The 21,680-nt window shown below is 40.7% G+C and overlaps 1 protein-coding gene and 1 pseudogene across 2 annotated transcripts; both read left to right on the top strand.

The window, feature by feature from the left end:
* Nucleotides 1-2,068: 2,068 nt before the first annotated feature.
* TDG (thymine DNA glycosylase) lies at nucleotides 2,069-21,423 on the top strand. 2 transcript variants are annotated; one of them, XM_020905526.2, is made up of 11 exons: nucleotides 2,069-2,258; nucleotides 7,681-7,939; nucleotides 11,365-11,507; nucleotides 13,771-14,015; nucleotides 14,918-14,987; nucleotides 16,956-17,091; nucleotides 17,296-17,378; nucleotides 17,459-17,553; nucleotides 19,689-19,860; nucleotides 20,276-20,368; nucleotides 21,027-21,423. In XM_020905526.2, exons 3-11 carry the CDS (start codon nucleotides 11,414-11,416, stop codon nucleotides 21,155-21,157), a joined length of 1,119 nt encoding a protein of 372 aa, XP_020761185.2. In that variant the 5' UTR covers nucleotides 2,069-2,258; nucleotides 7,681-7,939; nucleotides 11,365-11,413; the 3' UTR covers nucleotides 21,158-21,423. The 2 variants fall into 2 exon arrangements, with proteins under 2 accessions (XP_020761185.2, XP_020761184.2); XM_020905525.2 differs by lacking the exon at nucleotides 7,681-7,939.
* LOC110145305 (adenosine 5'-monophosphoramidase HINT1 pseudogene) lies at nucleotides 14,994-16,949 on the top strand (annotated as a pseudogene).
* Nucleotides 21,424-21,680: the final 257 nt, after the last annotated feature.

Below are 21,680 nucleotides of genomic sequence, written 5' to 3'. Positions count from 1 at the left end.
ACACGTTAAAAGTAAAGCAGAGAACAGCTTATCTAAAGTTTCACATTTTACAAAACCCTTTTACAATCACCATCATTTCACATACTGAGGCCCAATATGGTACAGTGCCCCCCAAGTTTTCTGACTGAAAGTCTCTTCTTTCTCTTACATCACAGTAATTACTTGGTAATTAATGCAAAGCACTGTTTTTTTTTTTTTATTAGTTGGAGGCTAATTACTTTACAATATTGTAGTGGTTTTTGTCATACATTGACAAGAATCAGCCATGGATTTACATGTATTCCCCCTCCCGGTCCCCCCTCCCACCTCCCTCTCCGCCTGATCCCTCTGGGTCTTCCCAGTGCACCAGGCCCGAGCACTTGTCTCATGCATCCAACCTGGGCTGGTGATCTGTTTCACCCTAGATAATATACATGTTTCGATGCTGTTCTCTTGAAACATCCCACCCTCGCCTTCTCCCACAGAGTCCAAAAGTCTGTTCTATACATTTGTGTCTCTTCTGTTTTGCACATAGAGTTATCGTTACCATCTTTCTAAATTCCATATATATGTGTTAGTATACTGTAATGGTCTTTATCTGTCTGGCTTACTTCGCTCTGTATAATGGGCTCCAGTTTCATCCATCTCATTAGAACTGATTCAAATGAATTCTTTTTAATGGCTGAGTAATATTCCATGGTGTATATGTACCACAGCTTCCTTATCCACTCGTCTGCTGATGGACATCTAGGTTGCTTCCATGTCCTGGCTATGATAAACAGTGCTGCGATGAACATTGGGGTGCACGTGTCTCTTTCAGATCTGGTTTCCTTGGTGTGTATGCCCAGAAGTGGGATTGCTGGGTCATATGGCAGTTCTATTTCCAGTTTTTTAAGAAATCACACTGTTTTCCATAGTGGCTGTACTAGTTTGCATTCCCACCAACAGTGTAAGAGGGTTCCCTTTTCTCCACACCCTCTCCAGCATTTATTGCTTGTAGACTTTTGGATAGCAGCCATCCTGACTGGCGTATAATGGTACCTCATTGTGGTTTTGATTTGCATTTCTCTGATAATGAGTGATGTTGAGCATCTTTTCATGTGTTTTTTAGCCATTTGTGTGTCTTCCTTGGTGAAATGTCTGTTTAGTTCTTTGGCCCATTTTTTGATTGGGTCATTTGTTTTTCTGGAGTTGAGCTGGAGGAGTTGCTTGTATATTTTTGAGATTAATCCTTTGTCTGTTGCTTCATTTGCTATTATTTTCTCCCAATCTGAGGGCTGTCTTCTCACCTTGCTTATAGTTTCCTTTGTTGTACAAAAGCTTTTAAGTTTCATTAGGTCCCATTTGTTTATTTTTGCTTTTGTTTCTAAAATTCTGGGATGTGGGTCGTAGAGGATCCTGCTGTGATTTATGTCGGAGAGTGTTTTGCCTATGTTCTCCTCTAGGAGTTTTATAGCTTCTGGTCTTACATTTAGATATTCAATCCATTTTGAGTTTATTTTTGTGTATGGTGTTAGAAAGTGTTCTAGTTTCATTCTTTTACAAGTGGTTGACCAGTTTTCCCAGCACCACTTGTTAAAGAGGTTGTCTTTTTTCCATTGTATATCCTTGCCTCCTTTGTCGAAGATAAGGTGACCACAGGTTCGTGGATTTATCTCTGGGCTTTCTATTCTGTTCCATTGATCTATATTTCTGTCTTTGTGCTAGTACCATACTGTCTTGATGACTGAAAGCACTGTTTTTAATCATAATAAAATGTTGGGTGGGAAGGCCCGGATAGTCCTAACAAGCATAAAATCCGCACCTACACAGAGCCAAGGACTTCACCAACTCGCAAGCGCCCACCACCCACCCACCACCGAACAGTCAGGCAGGACAAAAGCTTACGTCAGCATAGTGCTCGCCCTCCCAGCCTTTTTATCCTCCACCCTTCCCGAAAGGCCAAGTGGCAAGCAGAAGAACCAACGAGAGGAGCGCGAACGTGACTGGACGGCCGGGCATCACGTGATAACCACAGGGCGTGGGATTTGGCTCTGAGCAGACGGAAGCGCAGCGCTGAGGGTGGGGCTGGCCTACTGGGGGAGGGGGAGTTGGAAACTTGGGGGAGGAGCCTGTGCCGCAGCCACTGTCTGAGTTCTGCCGGCAGTCGAGTCCGCGTGTCTGGTTATTACCATACCGCCGTACGTGCGCCGCGGGACTACAGAGTCGCTGGGTTGTCGGGGCCCGAGGAGCTGCGCGCACGGGCGGCAGCAGGGAATGGAAGCGGAGAACGCGGGCAGGTAAGGCCGGGGCGGAATACCGCCCCTCCCCCCGCGCCCCCCGCCGCGGGGCAGGCCGCGGGCGCACGCGCACACGCACGCACACGCACGCACACACGCCGGGGCTCCTTAAGACCGCGGTCACTGTAGCAAGGTCCGGGCCGCCCATGCGCACTGGCGGCCCGCTCAGGCCACTTTTTACCTAAGTCCTTCCAGACGCTTCAGTTCAGTTCAGTCGCTCAGTCGTGTCCGACTCTGCGACCCCATGGATTGTAGCCTACCATGCTCCTCCATCCATGGGATTTTCCAGGCAAGGGTAGTGGAGTGGGTTGCCATTTCCTTCCCCAGAGGATTTTCCCGACCCAGGGATCGAACCCGGGTCTCCCACATTGTAGGTAGACGCCTTACTGTCTGAGGCACCGGGGAAGTACCCATCCAGACACTTAGCTGACATTAAAACGCGGTAGTAAGCAACCAGCAGTCTCCAAGTAATGTTTCTTTCCGGTTACCTTTCTCCGCTACATTTCCCTTCACCCTCCATTATCGTGCACAGCTGTAAGGATGAAGTGACTGCCACATGTATCACTCTAGGAGTTTTCATCTCAGAGTTGTAGGTTACTGTGGCTTTCTTCCTCAACGCGTACCTAAAGGGCACGAGGTGGGTAACGTGGCCATTCTAGAGCTCTTGAATTCTGACCTAGGAATAACACTTCTAGTAAGTCGTGTAAAAGTGTGTTCTAGTGGTCTTGGGGACGATCTTAAGTATTTACTTGTCATATGTCCTTTGGGGAGTGTGAGGTGCGTGGGGAGTTTTGCAAAAGCAAAGATGTCGAAATTGGAACTTCTGATGGAAAGCCAAATGAAAAACTAAGTATAGAAACAGAGTCTTTTAAAAGAAAGAAAAATAAAGTTTACATAGGAATACAATACTATTAGACCTCATTAAGAATTATCCTGATTGGCGGCTCTAAACTTGAGGAAGACTCTGAAGTTCTCTGGGCCTGTTGATGTCTGTAAAATAGGGCGTCTGTGGAATCTGGTTCTGACATGCTGTGAGTCAGTGTTAGGTGGAAGAGGAGTGCTTTAGTAACCAACAGAGATTGTCTTAGAGTTTAGGGAAGGATATAAAGTGCAGACTTCATCCTGACATTACGAATCAAATCCTGAAATAAAGAACTCCATGTCTTTCCCTAAAGAACTTTATAAATAAAACTTGTGGAAGTTGCTCTTGTCTTTATGATTTTCATTCAGATCAGAATTGAAACTTGGGTAAACGCCTACCATCAAATAGATTGCAGTCATCTCTCTTGTATCCATAGATTAGTTCCAGGCCCTTCGGAGACACCAAAATCTGCACGCTCAAGTACCTTAAAATGGCAGAGTCCAGTTGGCCACTGTGTAGGTTTTAGAATGCACAATGGGAGTGGCTTACAGCAAAATAATAGGTTTCTCTGGTACAATGTTTAGCTCAAAACTGTCTGACTTTTGTTTGGTCTTAACTGAATCCAGTGGGTTATAGACCATTTTTTATTCTGGCTTGTAACGCTTTCACTTTGGGAAGTATGGGGAACTCTGTGTTAATACTCTAAGGCGTTTTTTGTTGGGGATTCTGAAATGACTCGGGCCCCGGTAATCCTGAGAAAGTAGTGCTTTGTCATCCTTGACTTTGTGCTCATCATGGAATGTTTGGTATAGTTAATCTTTTTATTTTGGAAGAGATTAATTTTAAAAAACTTATAAATGTAGACCCTTTTTTTAAGAATGCGAAGAGAGTTCAAGAGTCTTAAAAAGTACTAACCGGAGAGAAGAAAAGAAGAGGACCGGTGTATGTTTCTAATGAGCTCAAACGTGAAAAAGAGATTTACCTGCAAATCAAAACCACAATGAGGTGCCATTACACGCCAGTCAGGATGGCTGCTATCCAAAAGTCTACAAGCAATAAATGCTGGACAGGGTGTGGAGAAAAGGGAACCCTCTTACACTGTTGGTGGGAATGCAAAGTAGTACAGCCGCTATGGAGAACAGTGTGGGGATTCCTTAAAAAACTGGAAATAGAACTGCCATATGACCCAGCAATCCCACTTTTGGGCATACACACCGAGGAAACCAGATCTGAAAGAGACACGTGCACCCCAATGTTCATCGCAGCACCGTTTATAATAGCCAGGACATGGAAGCAACCTAGATGCCCATCAGCAGATGAGTGGATAAGGAAGCTGTGGTACATATACACCGTGGAATATTACTCAGCCATTAAAAAGAATTCATTTGAATCAGTTCTAATGAGATGGATGAAACTGGAGCCCATTATACAGAGCGAAGTAAGCCAGAAAGATAAAGACCATTACAGCATACTAACACATATATATGGAATTTAGAAAGATGGTAATGATAACCCTATATGCAAAACAGAAAAAGAGACTCAGATGTACAGAACAGACTTTTGGACTCTGTGGGAGAAGGCGAGGGTGGGATGTTTCGAGAGAACAGCATTCGAAATGTGTATTATCTAGGGTGAAACAGATCACCAGCCCAGGTTGGATGCATGAGACAAGTGCTTGGGCCTGGTGCCCTGGGAAGACCCAGAGGGATCAGGTAGAGAGGGAGGTGGGAGGGGGGATCGGGATGGGGAATACCTGTAAATCCATGGCTGATTCATGTCAATGTATGACAAAACCCACTACAATATTGTAAAGTAATTAGCCTCCAACTAATAAAAATAAATGAAAAAAAAAAGAGATTTACCAAAGATGGGAAGTAGGATGCTGAATCAGTAATAACTGGAAAGGTAAAACAGACCACTGAGAATACAGACAGGAAAGATTAACCCTCAAATGAGATTGTACTGTCTAGAAATGTTAAAGAGACTAAGAACTTGTTATCATTAGTGTAGACAACAAGAAGAACAAGAAAGGTTTGGGTTTTCTTCCTAGTTCACTGACATGTTGTTAGATGACAGAAAACATAAGCACTTAGTTCTGATTTTGATTTTTCATTTTATGTTAAGAAAATTGAGTATAGATGGAATATGGCAAATAGGTATCTGTAAGAGAGATTTAAAGCTCAAGATCAATGAGGGCATTTAAGAGAAGTTTCAGCTGGCAACCCACTCCAATATTCTACCTGGAGAATCCCATGGACAGAGGAGCCTGGTGGGCTACAGTCCATGCGGTCGCAAAGAGTCAAACATGACTGAGCGAGTTCACTTCAGCTGCTCTAGCAGAAGTACTGTTTCTTGGCCCCAATCAGTTGTATTTCAAGTGAGAGGCCAGATTACAACATTCTTTAAGAATTTGCAGACAACAGGGGAGGGGCCTAAAGCCCAAATATAAACACATGGGTCCCTTTTATTTTCCAAAGGTAGAATCTGCCATGGAATTTACTGACTTTGATCCTCAATAAAATTTTTATTTCTCAGTGGTTATTGAGCATATTTAAAAGGAGCTGTTGATCATTAGACAACAGTATGAGTTGAATAAAGCAAGACCTACCCAGCTAGGTTCTTTCCCCTTTTGATAATGATACTAGGTTAGATAGCATCAGAAGGAAATGACAGGCTGGGGAACTAAGATCCCATAAGCCGTGTGACCAAAAACAAAAAAGCAAACAAAATCCCCAAAACAGTGCCTGGTATATAATACATTTGTCATAACAAAAACAAAGGCAACAGGAGATGATTAAATATTTTAGGTACTCCTGTCATCTCTTTCTGAGTGATGGGACCAGATGCCATAATCTTAGTTTTCTGAATGTTGAGCTTTAAGCCAACTTTTTCACTCTCCTCTTTCACTTTCATCAAGAGGCTCTTTAGTTGTTCTTCACTTTCTGCCATAAGGGTGGTGTCATCTTCATATCTGAGGTTATTGATATTTCTCCTGGCAATCTTGATTCCAGCTTGTGCTTCTTCCAGCCAAGCGTTTCTGTTGATGTACTCTGCGTATAAGTTAAATAAGCAGGATGACAGTATACAGCCTTGACGTGCTCCTTTTCCTATTTGGAACCAGTCTGTTGTTCCATGTCCAGTTCTAACTGTTGCTTCCTGACCTGCATACAGGTTTCTGAACAGGCAGGTCAGCTGGTGTGGTATTTCCATCTCTTTCAGAATTTTCCACAGTTTATTGTGATCCACACAGTCAAAGGCTTTGGCATAGCCAGTAAAGCAGAAGTAGATGTTTTTCTGGAGCTCTCCTGCTTTTCCGATGATCCAGCAGATGTTGGCAATGGTGGTCCTGTTGAGTGAAATCAAAACTGCCTTACTACAGAGGGTCAAAGGCAGATGGAAGAGAGGTCTGTGCTGATGTGCCGTGTAACCCTCCTGCCCCAACTTTTCACAGTTTAACAGCTTCGAGGTGCTAATGGCACTCTGATAAAATATTTGAGTGACCCAACTCTGGAAGGAGTTTGTGGAATTGATAGACTGAGCCAGAATCCAGGTTAGTCCCGACTGACTGGAATGGGAAGCATCTTTGAGTGTGAGATGAGGGAGCAGCAGTGAAGGGCAGTTTTCACTGACGGTGAACTCAGTGCGAATCAACAGTACAGTGTGGGTGCCAGGAAGCTAATGGAGTGGATTTTGTGACGTGTCTCCAGAATGAAGACTCTGACCTCCCTGCTCAGTTTCAGGTCAGTGAGGCTATGGAGCATTTTTATTTTATCTTAAGCTCCAGAAAAATGATCAGATAGTGAGGAAACTTGAAATTATGCTGTATGCAGAAGAGTTCAATAAGTTGGGGGTTCTGGCTCGTTCTGTTTTTTGAGTTCACAGTATCTAAATAGATTGTGCACAGCAAGCACCCCGTAATGCATGGTGAATGCACACATTCCCACCTAGCAATATTGACTGTCAACTTTAGATAGTTCAGTTCAGTCGCTCAGTCACGCCTGACTCTTTGCGACCCCATGGACTGCAGCACACCAGGCTTCCCTGTCTTATCACCGACTCCCCGAGTTTACTCAAACTCATTGAGTCGGTGATGCCATCCAACCATCTCATCCTCTGTTGTCCCCTTCTCCTCCCCTCTTCAATCTCTCTCAGCATCAGGGTCTTTTCCAGTGAGTCAGTTCTTTGCATCAGGTGGCCAAAGTGTTGGATTTTCAGCTTCAGCATCAGTCCTTCCAATGAATATTCTGAACTGATTTCCTTTAGGATGGACTGGTTGAATCTCCTTGCAGTCCAAGGGACTCTCAAGAGTCTTCTCCAACACCACAGTTCAAAAGCATCAATTCTTTGGTGCTCAGCTTTGTTTATTGTCTTTTAGATAGCTAGATGGTATTTCATCATAATTTATGTAATAGTCCCTTTTGGTTGAGCATTTGGTTTATTCGACATTGATATTTTGTAAGTGTTCAGTGTTATATATGCTTATTTAAATGAAGGTAATAAAATAAATAAATAAACAAATGAAGGTAATAAAATATTGCTGTGTTGTTTGTGTCTATCCAGAATTCTTATGTTGAAACCTCTAAGCCCCAGTGTGGACATTGGGAGATGGGGTCTTTTGGAGGTCATGAGGCCATGAGGCCCAAGCCCACCTAAACGGGAGTAGTGTCTCTGTGAAAGAGAGACCCCTAACCCTTTCTGCCATGTGAGGACACAGCAAGAAGGCAACCGAAGATGAGCCAGAAAGCAGGCACTCTCCAGACACTGAGTCTGCCAGCACTTTGAACTTGAACTTTCCAACCCCCAGAACTGTGAGACACAGGTATTTGTTATTTATAAGCCACTCAATCTGTGGTGTTTTGTATAGCAACCTAAGACAAATGTATTTAGAGAAAAAGCAACTTACATCTTTAGAACAGTGGGAAATGACTGAGGATTAAAGAAGTTACTCATCTTAGAGAAACCTCCAAATGTTAGTTTTTTGAAATAGAGAAAAATCCAAATTAACTGGACTCCTTACTTAATCAACTGTGTGTGTATGTGTGTTTGTGTGTATTTTGAGAAAGAGAGTTCAAAAATGCACACTTCAACAAATTTCAGACAGTGGTAGAAAACCAGTCCTCTGAGCACTGTTCAAATGAAGAGGGTGTTAAATGGAGGAATGTTTCAGGGCCTCTTCTGAGTCTGGACAGATTTGGTCCTATTTCCTGCACTTTCTCCTTATATGTGGAAATCACAGAAATCTCACCCTCATTTTCATGGGGAGGAAATGGAGGTCCTCAGAGGATGAAAGACTTAACTAATTGCTCCTCTTTTGCTGTCTCTCATACAGAGAAAATTATTGTTATAAACACTGCAGAATTGTGATACGAAGGGGCAGTTATTCTACGTTTATATATACAGCAAATGTATTTGGGAATTATATCCACATTAAGATTGAAATAGGTTCATGCTGCTTCCAAACTTAACCTTTATTACATAATAGGAAATTAAATTATCCAGAATTGTAGTTCATGAAGGTTTTCGTACAGGTGGAATTCTGTCCTCTGCCAAGTAGTAAGAATGTTGTAGTCCACCCCCTTTCCTTTTGTTCCAGCTGCTGTTAGTAAGCTGTTAAGATGATCAAGCTAAATCAAATGCTCAAAAAGAGTATATTACCTCAGAACTTACACTTTCTATTATCCATAGCCTTCTCTATTTCCTTTCTAATTCATCTTATGATAAAGTGCCAGGGATAATTTTAGAACAGTTAAGGGACACATCTATATTATAGACAAGTTTCTGAATTTTTTTTTCTAAATTGATACACATGTCTAAAATAAGACTGCATTTTCTCTTATTTTTTACTTTTTCTTCAGCCAGTTGACATCTAAAACTTCAATTTTCAGTTTTTGAACCTCAGAATTTAATGATCTGTAAGTATGCTAACGGAGCCACAGTTTGGAAATGTTTTTAAGTTCACAACCCTTTTGCAATGTGAATGCTGTCTCCCTGATTTATGTACTTTTAGGAGTGGATTTTTGTGAAGTGCTCAAAATGGGACAGACGTGTGAAACTCAGAGCCGTAGCAGTAAACGTGGGGGAGAGTGAGACGCTGTCTTGATGACGGTGTGGCAAACTAAGGACAGACCTTCCTGCACGCTTTCAGCCACTCACTCACCGTGACTGCAGGAGTGTTCTGTTATACATTCAAGCTGAATGGGGCTGGTGGCGTCTCAGGAACCTGTTACTGGCCACAATCAAAAATCACATTATATTTCACTAGAATTTCCAGAGGGCAGCCATACGAGATCTCTCGACTAACTCAGCTATATCCAGCTCTCATTAGAATATCTGAGTCTTTAACATGGAACAACTAGTTCATCCAAAAGAGCTATGAGTGTTACTAGAGAAAAGTATGAAAAAAGAGGACATTTGACTTTGTGCCAGGCAAGGTTTAAGCCCTTTGCTTCTTTTCAATTTTACCTCTTAATTTCTAGTCCTTTCCTACATGCTTTCTCCATGTGCAGCCTTGGCTCACAATGCCATTTTGTATTATTTTCCGCCTTATATTAAACATTCTCTGTGCTTTTAAATATTAATAAACTTAATTTTTGTAACTGCATAATGTTCTCATGTTGATGTACTGTAGTGTACTAAATCACCATATTGTCTTTATTTTTGTATAATTTGAAAACTATATTTAAAGAAATAAAACTCTTTTAAGATAGTTTAATATCTTTCTCACTAATTCTTCACCTTTTCCTTACCATCTTAACCCTTAAAGATAGCTTGAAGCTAAAATGCTCCCCCAGTAGTTTGTCCATTGAGTTTGGGCCCCAGTTTTTCTTTCAGTATCCAGTGTTCTAGCCTAGCTACCCTGCCAATAGTCTGTGACCCTGTGTCTGCATGGGCCATTTAAGTTTATCCTGGAAATATTTTGGTTTGCCTTTTTAAAAAAAAACAAAACAAAACACATTAATATATTAACATATGATTTACATGTTGTGAAGCTCACCCATTTACAGTGTACTAGTTTGCCTTTTTTTTTTTAGTTTGCTTTTTTAACCTCTGCTTTCTGAGCACCCTGTTTCCTTTCTCCACACGGCACAGAAAGAGAAAACCATTAAGTAGAGTAGCTTGTCAGAGAAAACATGGCTTTTCTCTCCAAATGGTAAACATAGTTACTCGTTTTATTTCCTAGTGCTTTTCTTCCTTCTGCATATTTAAGGGCATTTTTTGGCATCAGCTGTCACTTTAGTTTCATAAAACATGTATTTACTTCCCTAGCTGATAGCAACAGCTTGAGGTAGTAGTTTATAGCCCCCAGAAATACTTTTTAGCAGTATTGTGAAGGCCTGTGTTTCTTACATTGAACAAAACACTTTGAACCAGAGTTTAAATCGTGTTCAGAAGAGAAGTTTAGAGTGGTCTTTCGAGTAAATTCACAGATATTTATAGAAATATCTATTTCTAATCCTCATTTAATGGCAGAAAATCCAGCAACGACTAAAAAACAGATGAGGGGCAAGTAGAATGGGGAGATGGTGGTCAAAGGGCATGAACCTCAGGTTGTAAGATTAACAGGTTCTGGGGATCTAAAATGTACAGCATGGTGATTCTAGCTAATGATCCTGAGGATGTACTTGAAAGTTGCTGAGAGAGCAGATTTGAAATGTTCTCACCACAAAAAAGAAACGGTAATTAGGTGCCCTGGTGGCAGTGTTTGCTAAGGCTTTGATGGGGATCATTTTGTCCTATATGTGTGCCAGGTCAGCACTGTTGTACACATTAAACTTAAACAATGTTGCAGTGTATCAACTATAGCTCAAAGCTGAACATAAAAAGGTTACATTGCAGAGGATTTCTGTGACAAGAGAATTAGATACTGAGGTAGGAATACAGATTATTTTTGTGGGTATTTCAACTCTGTATGGGCTGGTGGGCCTTTCAGCTCTCTGCTAGAAAGTTCCCATGATCTCATTTCAGGGAAAGTATAGGCTTGCCTAACAGGACCGGTAAGTTTTACTGATGACACATCAGTGTGTGAGAGTTAATTATAGTTGGTTAGTAGGCACCAGGTGAAGATTGGGTAAATGTACATATGGGAATAGATCTTCCTCCTCTTTTTGCTCCTGTTGTCAACTCTAAATAAATTCTATAATCTGGTTAGAAATAATTGAATCCTTGGGCTTTTTAAGAGCAGATCGTTTAAACTTACCTTTGGGTGATTTTGTCTTCTTATCTTATCCTTAATTGTTCTTTCAGCTATTCTCTTCAGCAAGCTCAAGCTTTTTATACATTTCCACTCCAACAAATGATGACTGAAGTTCCTAATATGGCAGTTACGAATGCACAAGAAATGCCAGCCGAAGTTCCAGCCCCAGCACCTGCTCAGGAACCTACACAAGGTAGCTTTCACCAGGATGGTTTAGAAAATTACCATTGCATCAGCCAACTTATTTAAGAAAGGGTTTGATGATGAATTTTAGCTCTGTTTTTGTGTTAAAAAATTCAATCTACTTTTTAAGTACTTACTGTGTTTCGGGCACTCTGATAGGTTTGGGGGGATAAAAGAACATAGCTTCTGCCCTCAAATCATCTCATAGGAGAAAATAAAAGTGAAGGTGAAACTCCTCAGCACACCACGTGGTGAACAGGGACACAGGGTGCTGTGGGGCTGGCACCTAACTCGGACCGAGGCTCAGAGGCAGCTGCATGGGACTCCGAAGTTCCAGGGTGAGGGAGCAGTACCGGAAGAGTGGGAAGGGGAAAGTTCCAGGTCGAGGGAGCGGCATGCATCAAACTACAGACGTAAAGAAGCATGACATGGTTGAAAAGCCATAATTCTCTGTCATTGCAGACTGGAGTGGAGCAAAGAAGCAGTGAGAGAGGAGTTTTTTTATTTTTTTCCATTTATTTTTATTAGTTGGAGGCTAATTACTTTACATCATTACAGTAGTTTTTGTCATACATTGAAATGAATTAGCCATGGATTTACATGTATTCCCCATCCCAGTCCCCCCTCCCACCTCCCTCTCCACCCGATCCCTCTGGGTCTTCCCAGTGCACCAGGCCCGAGCACTTGTCTCATGCACCCAACCTGGGCTGGTGATCTGTTTCACCCTAGATAATATACATGTTTCAATGCTGTTCTCTTGAAACATCCCACCCTCGCCTTCTCCCAGAGTCCACAAGTCTGTTCTAGAGAGAGGAGTTTTGATGGGAGCAAGCAAGGCTTGCTTAACCTAAAGAAAGTGTGTTGTGCTCTGAAGGCAATAGGAAGCTATAGACAGAATGGAAACAGAGAGTGACTTAATAAATATATTGACATTTGACTATTCTAGAGGACAGACTGTAACAGAGATATGTAAAATATATATCTAACAATATAGATAAAATAAGATGGTAGAGAGCAGGGCAGAACTTGGAGGCATGGCCATGTTAATGGATTTCATGCAGGGGGATGAGGAAGATAGAGGAGTTTGGAAGTCACTCCCAGGCAGCTGGACGAAGGAGGTACCATTCACCAAGACAGAGTTAGAGGAGAAGAGGACAGATTCAGCAGTGGGTGGTGGGGAGAGGGCAGTGATTTTCCGCCGTGCATCAGAGTGGTGTGAGGAGAGTGCTGATTCGTTTACGGTTGCAGATCACATGTAACTCCTCTGTGCTGAAGGGCCCCCTGCCTTCAGCTCTTCTGTTTTTCTGGGCGGGAAGCACTAGGACAGCTGCAAGCTGATGGACGTGCATCCCTTGGCACAGACAGTGGCTGAAGCAATGTGAGGAGAACAGGATGGATGGAAGGCTCAGAAGAGAAAACGCCAGATAGTAGTGGAATAGAGTGGGGGCCTAAGAGATGAAGAGCCATATTAGGGGAGTTGTGGGTGAAAAGGCAAGGCTTCTTGTTGGAGAGTTTTATGTCACTCGTTCTTGCCCACGGGCAGTTTCCCCTGAGGGGTGTATGGCATTGTCTGGAGACACCTGGTCAATCATGACTGGCAGGATGCTACTGGCATCTAGGGAGTAGAGGCCATGGTTACTAAATTATTCCGCCTAAGATGTCAGCAGGGCCAAGGTTGAGAAACTGTTTTAAGTCCTGAGACCAGAGTCCTAGTCTTACCTTTAGACCAACACTGCCAGCCCAGAGAGTTCATCTCTGGCATCTCTCAATTCACCTCTTCGACTGTGTGAAGAACACAATATACACTCAGTTCAGGGGAAAGAAAACCCACAAGCCATTTGAAGTTTTCTTCTGCTGGAAATTACGGGGAAACTGAGTTAAAATGTTTCCTTTCCTCCCTGTATTTCTATTTGTTCTTTCATTTGTTCATTTAATTATTTATGTATTTACATTTAGAATTCTTATAAATGGTATGTAGCTACTTTGTGTCCCTGGAGAAGCCATGATGCCAGGTAAGAGTGTACGGAAAATCAATCTGTGCTTGTTAAGGGCCTCTCATCCCAAGAACTGCCAGAGGAGGAAGGAAGATGGGGCTGGGACCACACAGACCCAGTTCTCCGGTGAAGGAAGGGGGAGACGTTACAGAGGAGAGTCATGTCGGGAAATAGAAGAGAAAGCTAAGGATGTTGATGGGTGACTTTTCGGGGAAAGCTGCATAAAGTTTGTAATTTAAGGTTTTCTGCAGCTATATCCTAGAAATCACTGTGTTTCAGAGACTCCTCCAAAAGGAAGGAAAAGAAAACCCAGAACAACAGAACCAGAAACGCCAGTGGAGCCCCCAAAACCTGCTGAGACCAAAAAATCTGTCAAGTCCACAAAGTCAAAAGAAAAGCAAGAAAAAATTACAGACACATTTAAAGTGAAAAGAAAAGTGGACCGTTTCAATGGTGTTTCAGAAGCTGAACTTCTGACCAAGACTCTACCAGACATTTTGACCTTCAATCTGGACATTGTAATTGTAAGGATTTTGTCCTCCTTTGGGTTTATAAGTAGCATTGGTGGATTAATGTGATTTAACCATATCCTTGCAGAGAGCATTTTGCTGAAAAGAACCATTTCTGAGAATCCTTTTGGTGGTAAATGGTGTCACCTTCTTCAGGTTGTATCATATGGCTGTGTTTAAGAGGGTGGGCTCTAGGGCAGGGCTGTCTGGTTTCAGATGTTGCCGTGTGGGTGTATGACCATAGATAAGCGTTAGCCTTCCTGAACACTTAATTTGCTCATTGGTGAAGCAGGCGTGATGATAGCATGGAGTGGATCCCCTGGCAATTACGTGAATGATCCACACGAATCACTTAGGTTGCATGACACTGGTTTCTCCATGAATGATAACACTCATTTTGAACTTTGACTTTTGTCAGTAGCTGTAAGAAACATCAGCATGTAAGCAACTGTGTAGGTGATGTGGAGTCAGCTGCTTTTGGGGAGCTGAGAAACAGACTTGCAGCTGGACATGAGCTCTGGTTGATTGATTGTTGCAGGACAGTTGGGAGTGAGGGTGCTGGGGTGTGAGGCACTCAAACTGGTTTTTAAAAGCAACAGCAAGGAGCTCCCCATTGGCCTAGTGGTTAGGATTCCAGGCCTTCACTATCAGGGCCCAGGGTTAGTCTCTGGTCAGGGAACATTCCCCAAGCCACACAACGCAGCCACAAAGAAAAAAAAAAAACATCAAAACTTTAATATAAAGGAAATCTCTTTCCTCAAAATGGAATACTTTGTTCAGGTCAAGAGTAGATAATTGATAAAGCTTATGATGCTGGATTAAATTTTTATTTTAATCAATTCACCACTCCTCCACAGAAGCCCTAAGACATAAGCCTACTTTTCAAGACTAAAATATATAAACATTTTGTTTTGTAGATTGGCATAAATCCAGGACTGATGGCTGCTTACAAAGGGCATCACTACCCTGGGCCTGGAAACCATTTTTGTAAGTGGTTAACCTTCTTTTACTATTTTACTTTTAAACTAGATGTCCTTGTTAATAGTTTGGGTTTGTCTGTTTTTTTCTTTTTTAAACCAAAATGTGTTTTTAAAAAGAAATTGGTGGCCCCTGGCTCCTCCCTCCTCCCGACCTTCTCCCCGGCCGACTGCTCGGGAGGGAGGCAGAGATGGCAGATGAGATCGCCAAGGCTCAGGTCACCCAGCCTGGTGGCAACACGATCTTCAGGATGATCATTCGCAAGGAAATCCCAGCCAAAATCATTTATGAGGATAACCAGTGTCTTGCTTTCCATGACATTTCCCCTCAAGCACCAACACATTTTTTGGTGATACCCAAGAAACATATATCCAATATTTCTGCAGCAGAAGATGATGATGAAAGTCTTCTTGGGCATTTGATGATTGTTGGCAAGAAATGTGCTGCTGATCTGGGCCTGAAGAAGGGCTATCGAATGGTGGTGAATGAAGGTTCAGATGGGGACCAGTCTGTTTATCATGTTCATCTCCAGGTTCTTGGAGGTCAGCAGATGAACTGGCCTCCTGGTTAAGCATGCTATAGAGATAATGTTGCCTTCTCTATGCAGTGATCAGGTTTGCAAGTTCTAATATGCTGAACATTTTTTTTTTTTGCCTGTGTATGGAGATATTGAAAAAATAATTTTAAAAAACCCATACATAATAAAAGACATTGTTGCATGGTCAAAAAAGAAAAAAAGAAATTGGTTGAGTAAGTATACATACATCTTTTCAATGTGTGTGTACACAAAAATGAAAGGTTTTGACATCCTCTGACACTTAACATTTTGGTTTATAAGAGTGGAGGGGTAAAGAAAAAAAAGAGTGGAGGGGTATGGAAAGGAATACTTTCTCTTTTGTTTGTTTTCAGTGAGTTTTACTACCTTTTTTTAAAACAATTTTTCTTTTTTTAGTTGTTATCTACAGAATAGTAACAATGCATCATGCCAATGCAGACAGAAAACTTAATACCTTTCCAGATTTCTACTCATCTTATTTCCTAGGAGAAATGAAATACATTGGCCATCAAGTAGTAATAGTTAAGAAATGCTCTGATTGTAGACATCCTCTGTGGATAATTTCCATCTAGCAGAAATTAGTATTAGAGTCCCTCATACTTGTAGAGTGAGCTTTAAAACCAAGTATAACTCCTGTTGTATTGTCCTGTATATAAATCATCTTATCTAACACTGCCTAACAGATAATCAGGAGTGCAACAGATTATCAGGAAACACTAGCTGATTATCTTAGTGCAGCATTTAAAAAATTCCAGGACAGGGACTTCCCTGATGGTCCAGTGAGTCAGCACTTACACTGCAGGGGCCATGGGTTCAGTCCCTGGTCAGGGAACTAAGGTCCTACATGTATGCAGTGCAGCCAAGAAAAAAGAAAAGAAAAACACTTTGAGGACAAATTATAGTAATATATTTTTAGAACTAATAACATGTTGTCTCCATTATTTGAAAAAAAAAATTTCTAGAGATATTTCACTTTTTATTTTCTCCTCTGTCAGTATGTCTGAAGCCCTGAGTCACTGGTGTATATTTTATCTGTTTGGGGTTTTCCAGGGGCAGGTGGTGTTACTTCCAGTTATTAAAAAGCTAAACAGTTTCAGAGTTTACTACGCTGCCTAGCTGTGTACTCAACAAGCATTTCCTTCGACCCCCTATTAAAAGGAGATAAATAATAGAGATATCTCTTAAGATAGCTACGATAATTAAATGAAATAATCCATATGAAGGACTTAGCATAGTACCCAGCACATAATAACTGCTTGGTATGGTATTTGACCTATGTTACAATTTTTAAAATATACTAAATCTTTTTTCTTTTTTTTAATTTCAAGAATAGACCCACATCCATTCATGGGGCAGAAAAACCTTTGACCTTCTACAGAAATAAACTGAACTTTTTCTAAATGAAACTCTCTTGTTCACAGGGAAGTGCCTATTTATGTCAGGGCTGAGTGAGGTCCAACTGAGTCACATGGACGATCACACTCTACCAGGGAAATATGGTATTGGATTTACCAATATGGTGGAAAGGACAACACCAGGCAGCAAGGATCTTTCCAGGTGATTATGGAACATTTGGTTTGATGGGTTGGAACCTTGGCCATAATTGTGCCTTATACACTCCAGGAGCATCCTAAGTATCTAACTAGTTCAAGCTGAGCATAGTAGTTTTATGATTTGCTCTTTTATTGAAAGCTGTCTGAATTTAGCACATTATAAATACTGCCATATTTATATTTTGACTACTTTTTAATTCAATTTTAGTAAAGAATTCCGTGAAGGAGGACGTATTCTAGTGCAGAAATTACAGAAATATCAGCCACGAATAGCAGTGTTTAATGGAAAATGTAAGATTTACTTTTAAATTTTATCTTTTTTCTTCGATTAACATTATGCGCAATGTAAATATATTTGTATTTCATTTTAGGTATTTACGAAATTTTTAGTAAGGAAGTTTTTGGAGTAAAGGTTAAGAACTTAGAGTTTGGACTTCAACCCCATAAGATCCCAGACACAGAAACTGTAAGTCCTTAAAACTGCATTTGTAAATCAGATAAATACGAAATTTTTTCTATCTAGTTTTCCCTTTTTATTTGTTCTGTCCATTTGTAATTTTTGCCATTAAAAAAAAAAAAGCACTGTATTTTGTGGAATAATATCTGCATAGTAACTTGAACTAATAGTTGCAGATTAATTCAGATACTTTTGTAGTTGTATTAGAAAAAGAAACATTTGTCAGATAAATGCCTTTATAACATTACGTTAGTTACATTATTTGGCCAAAATATTGAGAGGAGGTTGCTCACATGCTGCATTCAAAATACATTTGATGGGATATTCTTGCCAAATTCTAGTGTGTTAGCCCTTATTCCGTTGTGAAACAAGCATGTAAATATAGACATGATCCTGATCAGTGAAACTGCTGATCACCCTTGTTGGTGTATCTTGGCCCAATCTCACGTTAGAGCCGTATAAACAGAACAGCCCAGTCGCAGACAGGCATCCTGCCAACCTGACTGGCATTTGGTGCTGTTGTCCTTATACATAAGGGCACATACAATAACACATTGGTTTTAAAACACTCTGTGAATTTCTGTGGAGTTTCTGCAGACATTTGGTTCAAATTTTGCTTCTTAAATATAGTTTTAAGTTTTGTTTACAACTTCTGAAATAAAAATACACATGCACAGACTTCTGTGCTGTAGACGATATTTTAAATGATAAGCCAGTGTGCCAACAAGTTTCTGTGGAAACCTCAGAATACTGCCACCAGTATATATTTTAACTTCCTTTATAATTTCTTCTGTTTTTAACTAGTAAATGTGTAATTGATAAAGTAGGTTGTAGCACTGGTCACTCTTTAAATACAGGCGTACCCTTGTCTCCTTGGGTAAAATTGCAGAGATGATTCACTCCTTCCTATAAAGGAGCATTATTGTCCCTGAAATGCCAGAGGAGCCTTGGTACATCTCTTGGGATGTGTGATCACAGTAGTGCGATAATAAGTGAATCTGAATCATATCGAGTTAGGTAGTTTTGGCTCCCATAATGATCTGTGAGTGCATTTGTCTTATAAAATTTACTCTTTATCATGAAATATTCATAGATATTGATGATGTTAGTGATCCAGCTTTGAAAAACATCTGCTTTTTCAAGTTTCTGGATCACTTTAATTGAAGGCTGTCTTGAGATTGGAAAAATGTGCTATTACAAAAACCTGGTAGCGTTTATACCTCTGAATCAGGCTTTTCTAAATATTGCATAAACAAAACAAAATAAGTCAGTAATGGTTTGGGGTTTTTTTCTATAATACATGGTATAGAGGCCAATTTAAAAATTACAAAAAATTACAGCTGAAAAGTCCATAATTGAGCAGCCTCTCTCTTTTATATATAAGATATGTATTTTTATATACTCTATGAAGGGCAGTTTGTCACCATCATCCAAAATGATAAATGCAAATATCCTGCTTTCTAGCTATTCCATTTCTAGAAACGTATCCAACAGACACAGTCACATATATTCAAATTTAAATATGTACAAGCTTTTTCACTGCAGTTTATAATATTAAAAGATTGGAAACAACCTGAATGCCTGTAGGTAAACGTTGGTTAAATAAATTATGAAACTGCTACTACACAACTATAGAAAAGGAAGCTTATTCTGATGTGGATACCTGATACAGAGTTACCTCTGGGAGACACTGTTGAGTAAAAAAGCAGGGTGCAGGACAGGGAGTAGAGCATGTTACTGTTTGTGTGTTTTTAAAAAGGGTGAAGGAGAGTACACATCATCAGACACTTTTGATTCTAAATTCATGGAGTACCTCTGGAAGTAGCAATGAGGATTGCCTTTGGGAAGGAGAACTAGGTGGATGGAAACAGAATGAGGAGGAAAGACTTTTCATTGTATACTTACATGCCCTTTGGTACAAACACTGAAGGGAAAAGATTCATTGGTTTTGATTTATTGACTTTGTAATAAGGAAATATTAGGAATTTGAACTCAAACACAACTGCTCTTACGGATTTTGCATATATGGCAATGTGGTAAGTATCAAGTTATTGACCCAAAGAAAAAGAAGGCTTCTAATCTCAACATGAGTGGCTTCAGCAGGATTGAAGGATTTCTGTAGCTGTAAACTGTTACGGTTCTAGCTCTGCTATGTGATGCCATCATCCAGTGCCAGATGTGCGCAGTTTCCTCGTGCCCAGGACAAGGTGCATTACTACATTAAGCTGAAGGACTTACGAGATCAGCTGAAAGGCATTGAACGAAACACAGACGTTCAAGAAGTGCAGTATACGTTTGACCTTCAGCTCGCCCAAGGTGCGTTACCATTAATCAGTCCTGTTGCTCGTGTCGTGTATGTCTACCTTATAGAAAGTATGTTGTGAATTTAAAAGCAGTAGAAAAGAAAACGATTTATTGGCAGCCAGTGTTCTGATAACAACTGTTAGTCACTATTAAAACCTCCTTTTACCAAGGGCTTCCAGTCTAATCTGGGTGTTCCTACATAAGCTGAGAAGCCAAGCAGTAGTGTGGGTCACCTAAAATTACATCTCATAGGCTTTTACAGTTCTTAGGAGTTTATTTTGTTTATGTTAAAAAGAGTTTCATATGAAAGTTGTTTCCGTGGATGTGAAATTCAAGAAAAAGATTTATGCTTGATAATTGCTGAATAAAGCTATCTTCAAAATTGTTACACAAAATCAGTTTTACATCCCTGCTACCCTCCTCACAGAGGATGCAAAGAAGATGGCTGTGAAGGAAGAAAAATACGACCCGGGTTATGAAGCAGCGTACGGCGGTGCTTACAATGAAAGCCCCTGCCCTGGTGAGCCTTGGGGATTCTGTTCGGATGGGCTGGGTGTGTCCCCTCCCCTTTGTTTGCCCCTTTCAAAGACTTGGTTTTGCCAGGATTGGGGGAAAGAGGGTTTGTTTTTGGAGAGAGTTAATTACTGAAGAATGGGAATGGAAATACAGAAATCTATTTAGTGACCGGGGGACTTTCCTGGTAGTCCAGTGGTTAGGATATCGCCTTACACTTCAGAGGGCCTGAGTTCGAGCCCTTCTTGGGGAGCTAAGATCCCACATGCCTTGCAGCCAGGAAACCAAAATAGAAGCAATATTGTAACAAATTTAATAAAGACTTTAAAAGTGGTCCACATTAAAAAAAAATCTTTAAAAAGTCTATTTAGTGATTTAGAGTGAAAATTCGGTGGTTATTTGATGTTTAACTACACAGGCTTTTAAAGCTCATTTTCTTGAAGTTACTGACTCGAAGTGCTCCTTGGTGCATTTCCCTCCTTGAATTTAACAGAATTTATCAGTTCCTGTATCTTAGAATAGAAATTTAAGTTGTATTCAAGAATCTTGCTTAACTATTTTAGTAGCAACTCTCCTACAATGGACTGTTAAAATCTCCTAACTATATCACTTAAAGCTTTTAAATAGAGCAGTGTTCTTCTCTTCCCTCCCGCACTCCATCCCAGCTGCTGACAATGGAGAATCAACTTTCGGTGACATTCCAAACGGACAGTGGATGACCCAGTCATTTACAGACCAGATCCCTTCATTTAGTAATCACTGTGGGATGCAAGAACAAGAAGGAAACCATGTTTAAGGATGGTGTTTTTCAGCCCTGCTTAAATGCTGCAGTTTTAATGCAGTTGTCAAGTGGCCCTCGGTGTGCTAGCTGAAGCATTTTATTCATATTTTATTCGGGTGTTGTGATCAAAGTACAGTGGAGTCAACTGTACGGACCTAAGTAGTTTGGAAGGAAAAGGGGTTTTCTGTATATGAGTTTTTGTATTTGAATTACTCATCATTCCAGCTTTTTTATAAGACTGTATTTGATTTATGAAGAAATCAATTTTCTTTAGGGCGTCACTTTTAACCTGTAATTTAAAAATGCAAGAGTCTGCATCTTTACACTTGACTATGAACTGTGCATAAACTTAGATGCACCATTCTCCCTTTTCATGCCTGAGAAGGGCATGCTGCTAATAAGATTCCCCCTGGTAAAGAGGCAGGTGTGCTGATTTTCATTTATGAGGTTAACCCTTGGTGGAGTCTCATCTGGTAGTTTTTCGCAGTGTTTAATGGGCTTCCTGAGTTGTGTTCACACTCAGGCCTCCTTGCTTTAC

This window comes from Odocoileus virginianus, chromosome 23 (genome assembly GCF_023699985.2).
Source record: "Odocoileus virginianus isolate 20LAN1187 ecotype Illinois chromosome 23, Ovbor_1.2, whole genome shotgun sequence".
In the NCBI taxonomy this organism is placed as follows: Eukaryota; Metazoa; Chordata; class Mammalia; order Artiodactyla; family Cervidae; genus Odocoileus; species Odocoileus virginianus.
Note: the sequence above shows the minus strand (reverse complement) of the source record. Positions and strands in the feature narration are given on the sequence as shown.